Source organism: Colias eurytheme, chromosome 25 (assembly GCF_061535395.1).
Source record: "Colias eurytheme isolate Ceu_HAF_F1 chromosome 25, ilColEury1 Martin Lab GWU primary, whole genome shotgun sequence".
Taxonomy (NCBI): domain Eukaryota; kingdom Metazoa; phylum Arthropoda; class Insecta; order Lepidoptera; family Pieridae; genus Colias; species Colias eurytheme.
The window spans coordinates 4,142,114-4,151,172 of NC_143004.1; the positions used below are offsets into that span (position 1 = coordinate 4,142,114).

Below are 9,059 nucleotides of genomic sequence, written 5' to 3' on the forward strand. Positions count from 1 at the left end.
AAAATGATTTGTTTACTCCAAAATTGATCCGAGGTGTTTTAATTTTTTCTTCTAGTCATTTTCAACGTAGCGGCATGTTGTTTGATTATTAATTTTGTAACTTAAATACAGGATGTTGGTTTTATATTCTGATCTTACAGACGCGCTGACAAATTTAGTCCGCCATTTCTAGTTTAGTCTACCAACTCCAAGTACCAATATTAAAACGAATGGATTATCATCACATCATCAAAACTCAGATGTAATGGAAGATCACAATAACATAGAAAATTCAGTGGGTGTTGAGAACTAAACAAACAGAAGTAACAGAGACGCGAAGAATAAAAAAAGAGGACGAAAACGATAATTCGTTGATGCTTTCCCTTTTCGACGTATTGTTAGGGTACATCACCAATCTGCAAAAAACAAAACTGATGATTCCCAATTGCTGATTAAAAATGAAAAACAAATAATCGACAACAGTGGTGAAAATTTGCTGATCACAATGAAACATCCTTCAGTGGTAGCAGATTTACTCATTACAAATGTATCGGTGAACAGCGTAAAGGAGAGGAGGACAGGAAAACATTATGAATGTGGATGGTGGATTGTATACAGGTTGTAATCGATAAGTATGTGCAGGCGATTATGACGTTATTAGCAGGTATCAAAAAACTTAAAACTGATATCGAAATTACTTTACCTAATGAGCAAAATGACAATAATAACTTTTTAAAAGTATAACGAGAAATATCTAAAAAATTTACTTTATACACTCCCATATCAAAAAGGGAAAATGGGACTAGTAGAAGTTAAATGTCTAATTCCGGCAAAAGACATGAATGCGGAAGATGCGGTTAAAAAAAATTAAATATTTGAAATACAATGCAAAAAATAACACTTTTGTCATAGATAAGAATCATGACTATTTTTTCTAAATTCAGGGACAACTAAACGTTGCAGAAGCAGAAGTCTGCTTATTTGCTGTTTGGACTGGAGTGAATCATTCGTTAAAAATAGAATATATAAAAAAGTATGTAACGTTTAGGCAAAATAAAATGATGGACCATTATCAAGATTTTACATAAATTGCCTACTGTCAGAATTGATTGATTCGAGACTTCAGCATTCGATGCCCATCAAGGACCCATCCTATATCATTCAAGCGATTGAAAAAAAAGAGATAAATCCAGTGCAACCGATAAAGCATCAGAATGCTAGCAAAAGATTTATTAGGTTTATCAATATAAATCTATATATTACACACAATATAATAAATCTGTAGAAGACGCGAAGACTGACATCCGCGCGGACGGAGTCGCGGGCGGAAGAAATAAATATCTTTTGATTTCATTTAACACAAACATTACATTTTTTTTATTATATACAAAATTTGTTTATCCGTTTTATTAGTTAAACTGAACAACTTTCACTAAGAAACTTAGGTCGAAAAAAATGTATAGAGTTCTGCATTTTGTATGGAAAGCTTATTTTTTTTATATTTCGTCCAAATTTCTTTGTAAAAGTTGATCAGTTATATAAACATGAAGTTGAAGATATCAATAGAAAGTATTCGCAAATTTTGTGTACTGATAAAAAAAAATCACCCGGTGTAATTTTCACGAAAATTATTTCAAATTGTCATTTTTGGTACTTATTACGAATATTAAATTATGCATACGAATGATTTAATTTTTAAAAATTAAGTGGAGCAACTTTCCCTTAGTACATTTGTATTATTTACATATAGGATGACAGGATGCATTTGTTTGCACTACTAGACCAAGCCCTTAATTCAAATAGTCCTAATCCTAACAACTTAACTGTCCCCATACAATACAAAATAACACTACCCCACGTCCATCAGTTTTTTTTTTCTATTAGGGTAAAAAACATTCATATTGTCTTAATAAATTATATTTTATAAAAATAGTTATTGTTTTTATTTATTTTATTCAATTTATATTTATGCCTCATATATGAGCATGAGCGTGGGATAAAAGATTTTTTTTTCCAAGTTCAATGAGTCATATGTGTACACATCAAGTATAGACAATAAAACTTGATTGATGACCCGACGAACCGAATTTGATGAACCCGACGTTATAATAGACTATAATGAAGCAAAAGGTATAGATATTTCGGACCAACTAGCATCCTTTCACTCTCTTTTACGCAAAAGCCTAACTTGGTACAAAAAAATCGCTGTTGATATTTTATTTCAAGTTTCTGTAATAAATGCTAGGTGCATTTACAATGATTTGGCATCAGGATGTCCTAAATTGTCTGTTTTGCAAGTACAAGAACATTTAGTTCGACATTTTCTAGGGCCAGCAGCGAGAACTACAGAAAATAACGTGCCTCAAAGACTTTCGCTCTCTCTGACTCCCAGATCTCCAGTTTCTAGTTCATCTCCTGGCCATAGTCTTCAAGAAATTCCGCGTAATACTACAAACAATAAGTTAGTTCGAAAGATATGTACCGGTTGCTATGAAAAATTAAAAATTCAAGGGCAGTTGGCTCGAAAAGCTAAACAAGTGCACTCAGAGTGCAAAACGTGTAAAACAGCATTCTGTTTATATTGCTACAACGAAAAACATAATAATATGTGTTGATTGGTTCTCCTAATAATACTTACAAACATATTTTTCATAATAAAACGTTTTCCTTTTCACTGTATTTTATGTTTTATTTCGAACAAATAGGATACACACACCTACCTACCTTAGTACCTACCACAGATAATGTATAAAACTTTTGCGAAAATTTATTTCAATTTCTTGAAGGTTTGGGTTTTCGCCACACGTTCACGTAATTATATTTAGAATATCACTCCACGTTCATAACAAAATTATACCCCAAAGATTCTTGAAAAAAGAGTCACCTGTGACTCACGAACTTATAACAAAAGTTCACCATGAGTCATATGTGACTCATTGGACAGTTAAGTTGCTAATACTAGTATAAAGGTGAAAGTTTGTAAGTATGGATGTTTATTACTCTTTCACGTAAAAACTACTGAACCGATTACAATGAAATTTAGCACACATATCGAGGGTAACTTGGATTAACACATAGGATAGGTTTTATCCCGGAAATCCCACGGAAACGGGAACTATGCAAGTTTTTCTTTGAAAACGCGGGCGAAGCCGCGGGCGGAAATCTAGTAGGTAATAAAAAGAGAAGCTAGTTTTAAAATATTTTATTCCCTTGCACATTATTTCTATTATTCAACATAATCTTCTCTTGTCTCTTCTTCTCTTCTTTAAACGCTTCTTTGTTGGCTTTCTTCTCTATTCTTCTTTCTTTTCTGTATTCTTTGAGAAGACGTTTGCGTTCTTTCTTCTCTTCTGGCGTTTCGTCCTTGGGTCTGTAAGTAATATATAAATTTGTTATAACTTTTTGTTGTTATGGCAAATGATAAATCTATGCTTTAAAACTTCAAAAGTGCATCTAAAAGAAGTGCACTTGATTAAATTAATGGTAATTCTTAGGAAAGGAATAATAAAGACCATTTTTGTAAAGAATTCGAAGAAGCTAAAGCTTTGGTTTGAGGTAATTTTTTTAATAAAATTTACTCTTATCTAAAAAAAATCCAAGTCATCAAATTTTGACTTTTGATCCCGAATAACCTTTACATAGATACATACATATATACATATTACATAGAATATAGATGGATATTTAAAAATCTATTTTGTTGTGGTACACCCAGGCTCTTCATCAAAATTTGGCTATCCTGGAATTATTGTTATTTGAACACAACATGTCTTATTTGACCGGGCTATTAAATTGTTTTTTACTACACAATATTAATTAAAATTCCTGTTTAATATTATCAAATCTCACCTAATAGACAATACACTAAGCGTAGATAGCACAGTCTCCGCATTCGTCCGTCCGTCGTCGTCCGAATCGGACGCATGTTCTTGATTCATAGCGTTGAATTTGGCCAACGACTTCATAGTCAGTTTGTTGTCTTTGCCCAGTGTGTCTTCGGGTAGACCGGTCTTGGGATTTATTTTTATTTTTTGTTTCTAGAAAGAATGGATAAATATTAATTTTTCTAATTACTACGACGTCAAAATAAATACTGCTACATTTTGGTTCTGATCCTATTAATTGAAAAATATTTGGAATGAATATCTTTGAAAGTTATTCCAGTTTTTCTATCACAAACATAATTTATATAAACACAATAAATATAAATATAATAATAAATGTCCAAAATTACAATAAATTGACAATATAATCATGATTTATGCTTTTAAGTTTTAACTGATTTTGTAAATAGCATATTAATTGTTAACAAAAATTTTATTGAAAACCAACATTTCTTCAAATATTTTAATAATTAATACGATATTCACTTACTCTAGGCTCTTCAATAAGTTTCGGATGGTTGTATAAATTGGAATACGTAGATAGTATCGTCTCGCAGTCCCACTTCTCTTGCGGCTCCACTTCTACCGTTACTAGATCATCTTCCGACTCTTCTTCGATCTCTTGCAGACGCTTCAATCTGAGAAGAGATTAAATCCTACTAATATTATAAATGCGAAAGTTTGTAAGTATGGATGTTTGTTACTCTTTCACGCAAATACTACTGAACCGATTACAATAAATAACTTGGATTAACACATAGGGTAGGTTTTATCCCGGAAATCCCACGGGAACGGGAACTATGCGGGTTTTCCTTTGAAAACGCGGGCGAAGCCGCGGGCGGAAATCTAGTGTTTCATAAAAAATCTCTAACAACATTATAAACTAGCTGTCCTAGTTTGTTGTATTACCCACATAATATATTTATGAAAAAAATATTTGTTACTTATATTATTATTTCTACAAAGAAAACAAGGTATACCACTACAATCCTAAAGTAAATTACCAATTAATTTGTTGAAACACAGCAAATGGAAACTTTAAAAACCGAGATAATGTATATTATGATATGCTATTTATTATAATCGAAATAACGTATCAGAAGTTTTAAATTGTATTATTTTAATCTGATATGAATCAGTCATTTTTACTGATTCACTAAAAAAAAAGACGTGTGACACTCAGAGACTGCCGCGGTAAAGCTATTGCATGCTATGCCTTCAAGCCACACCTCCGCGCCCGTCGGAGTGGGGAGCGTGAGGTTTTTCGTTACAAAATTTCTGGATTCGGTCCCCGTGCTCAAGGCCCGCGATAGAAGCTATGCAATAGCTTAACAAATCAAACAATAAAATAAAAAAGGACTTAATATATTCATTTTTGACTATTCAAAGTTATAATCAAATGCAATAAACATAGCTTCAATTAAGAGTAAGTACAATATTAAAATTACTATATTCCATTCAAAAATTACCTAGCAATCTCCTTTTCCTTATCAAGATGATATTTCTTCTGGGACTCTTCAAACTCTTTCGCTGCATCCAATAACATATTATGTGTTTCCGGTAAATATCCTTCTATCTCGTCTAAATCTAACGCACCTACTTCTGTATCGTCGTATTCTGCGTACATCTAGAAATGAGGTAATTTTTATTATGTTTTGTTATCCATAATATAAATAGTTGTTGATGACTGTAATAATATTATGAAGTTCATGATAAAAAAATAATTATTATGTATTCTAATATAGTTGTACAGTATAAATTTATAAAGAATAGAAAAAAATCGATCACAAGACGGGACTCAAACCCGCATCCTTTCACGCCAATGCGGGGCGGATGCCTAACCAACTCAGCTACCGGTGATCGCGCTAGAGCGATCGAATTTATTCTATTATTTTCTATAGTTAATTGAATGATCAATTTACACATTCCTCTGACCCCTACAACTTTTTATAAAAATTTATGTCTTCATTTTTATGTTCAATTTAATTACATAAATTTTTAGGTAGCCTATTACCATAGAACATTTGCTGAGAGTAGACACATTTAAAAATACCCGCAACAAACTAAAAATGGTATTTGAACTATAGTTATGGAAAAAATAATACTCACCCTTTCAAATCTATTATCCAATAAAGACAATCCTTGATTTCTACGAATAACACTGGAAGACATGGAATATTGTGAGAAACGCGATTTCGTGTCGTCTTTCGAATCCCATTTTGCCATTTGCGGTTTCCTTTCCTGTAAAAAGAGATTAATGTTAAAAAATACAGTCAAAAATCTCTTTCTTATCGTTTAAAAAAAAGAGCGTGTGTGCCGAGCACACGTATCAGAAGTGAAACTTCTATGGCAAGATTTAAAGATACAAAAATCGTCGCCTTACTCCATGACGTGGTGGTTTTGCCAAGACACAACATTGAAATTTTACTCTACACTTTCACTTCGAAACTATTTATTAATATGATGGATAGAAAAGAAACTTCAAACATATTTGAATAAATAAAATAAACACTACCTGTGAATCCACACTATCGTCATCTGAATCGAAATCAGAGTCAAATGTTTGGTTTGAAGCATTATCTTCCATACTTTCATCTTCTTCATCACCTTCTATATCTTCATCATCACCTGTGAATATAAGTAAATAAATAATATATTAACTCAACTCAAATATTTATTTATCCAATTAGATTTTCGTTTTGAAGTGCTTTTGATTCAAATATATAGAAATATAATAATTTACCACCACTTCGAAAAGCAGTTTCTACAGAGAAGATAATTATTATAAAGATTGTGCTATAGGTATGCTAAAAGTATTTTATCTTTTACTTTTTTCATAGGGTTACGTTTGGACATCTCTAATTTTGTCTCAGGTGAACACCTGTCTATAACATTAATCTATACTAATACTAGCATACCGCGCGCGGCTTCGCCCACTTTGTCTAAAACTTAATAAATTATATACTAAAACCTCCCTCTTAAATCACTCTATCTATTAAAAAAAACCGCATCAAAATCCGTTGCGTAGTCTTAAAGATTTAAGCATACAAAGGGACATAGGGAAATAGGGACAGAGAAAGCGACTATGTTGTGATTATAAAGCTGAAGTTTGTTTGTTTGAATGCGCTAATCTCAGGAACTACTGGTCTGATTTGAAAAATTCTCGGTGTTAGATAGCCCAATAATCGACAAAGGCTATAGTTTATATATCATCACACTAAGACCAACAGGTGCGGAGCCACGCGGGTGAAATCGCGGAGCGCAGCTAGTATTAGATATATTTAGCTGATCTATGTAAATTCATACATATTTTCCTAACTAATGTAATTGTTATGTATAACTATCTTATGCTTACCATCTCCCATAGCAAGTTCAATGAAGTTATCTTCAAGCTGATTGTCGGGATCTTCGAAATCAAAGTCTTCGTCCAACGCTGCAACCACCTCAGGATCCAAATCCAGACATAAACCTGATAATATGGCCATTTTTAATAAAAATCTTGTCTTTTACTTTATAATTAGAAACATTTTCACTGTACATAACAACAAATAGTTATTTATATGTTAAATTTATAAAATAAATATTTATAATCACTTCTCTGATCTTCTTCACATAAGTTAAATGGAGAAAATGTTATATAAAATGACGGTTTAAATAGTTTCCTTCCAAGTAGCATTTATTTATCACTATCACAAATCTGATCAAATATTGATTATAAATATTTCCTATGTTTCATCTACATATGACTGGTTTGCTTGGTTGGTAGTGGCCCTGCCTTCCAAGCCAGAGGTTGTGGGTTCGATTCCCACCCGGGGCAAATATTTGTGTGATGAACATAGATGTTTGCTCTGTGTCTGGGTGTTAATTATCTATATAAGTATTTATTTTAAAAATTATATATATGTATGTTTATCAGCCATCTGGTTTCCATAACACAAGCGAAAGCTTAGTATGGGATCAGATCGTGCCGTGTGTGAAAATTGTCCTGAATATATTTTAATTATTTATTTATTTTAACTATGTAAACATAAGGTTGTTAACATAACACAAGCGAAAGCTTAGTATGAAAAGTGCCGTGTGTGAAAATTGTCCTGAAATATTTATTTATTTATATATGTTAATTCAATAATTAAATACTATTTACCTTGTGAAGCTGCTTTATTCAGCAAGCCTACATTTTCCTCTACTTCAGAAGCGAACACAGAGCTAGGAAATTGTAGTTTTTCTGTAACCTCTATCAAACCATCTTCATCCCCTTCTTCCTTATTAGCCGAGGGTTGTTTTCTTTTGTGTGTCGCTTTCTAAAAATGTAATAACAATAAATTAGGTATTTTTTCATCCTATGTGATGATCATGTTATCATACCACATAAGCATATGTTAAAACACATAAATATTAAACTAATCAGTCAAGAGTTAAAAAAATACCTTGTTCTGTTTTATTTTATATTTTTTAAGTTGGTAGAGTTAGAGATGGAGTATGCAAAGGAGCATGTGAATCGTGATAGGTGAGTCCACCACCCACAGCAATGTAAAATTTCTCTAGTAATAAAATACAAACAACTTACAGGTTGCAGAACCAATGTGACCTCTTTAGTATCTTTAAGATGTTGAAGGTAGTTGTAGTCATCGTCAAAGTAAATTCCATATTTATGCTGCTCCTCTTTCCGTTGTTCTGGAGTGAGATTCTGTGAAAATAGTTATCATAGTGGTAAAAGTTTAATGACATAAAAAAGTTAAAACTAGGTTACAAATACTTACAGGCTCTTTATCTTTTTTTGTGGGTATATTGGCACTAACAGGCACTAGAACACGTTGTGGGGCGGTCTCGTCAGCTGCTAAAGGATCTCTTTGAGATCTATGCACTAAATTGAACGTGACGGCCTTCTTGCGATCTATGAACTTTTTAGTTTTCGGCTGCAATATAAACCAAGTTTATAGTATATGTATATGCAAAAAAATCCAATTCAATACAATACTAAACAAGTGATTACCATTTTGGTTTAAAAAGCGATAAAATTCTAATAAATTAAAGAACACAAAGTGAAAACCAGTGAAAACATGTGTTGTTTTGGCCACAGATAAGTTTTGGCCAAAGAATACTTAAACTCTAAAAAAGAGGTTTTGGCAATTGACACATGAAAAGGATTGTTTTTGGGTGTCAAATAATGAAGTTCTGATCTGCGTTCAGAAACAA

The 9,059-nt window shown here is 32.2% G+C and overlaps 1 protein-coding gene across 1 annotated transcript; it reads right to left on the reverse strand.

Moving 5' to 3' along the window:
- Positions 1-3,166: 3,166 nt before the first annotated feature.
- LTV1 (LTV1 ribosome biogenesis factor) lies at positions 3,167-8,794 on the reverse strand (the record flags this gene model as incomplete). The annotated part of the gene is made up of 10 exons (XM_090116412.1): positions 3,167-3,349; positions 3,829-4,016; positions 4,354-4,501; positions 5,333-5,490; positions 5,973-6,104; positions 6,379-6,491; positions 7,219-7,332; positions 8,008-8,164; positions 8,431-8,550; positions 8,624-8,794. Coding segments are annotated over 10 exons (1,479 nt in total), but the record flags the coding sequence as incomplete, so codon positions are not given.
- Between the last annotated feature and the right edge of the window lie 265 nt (positions 8,795-9,059).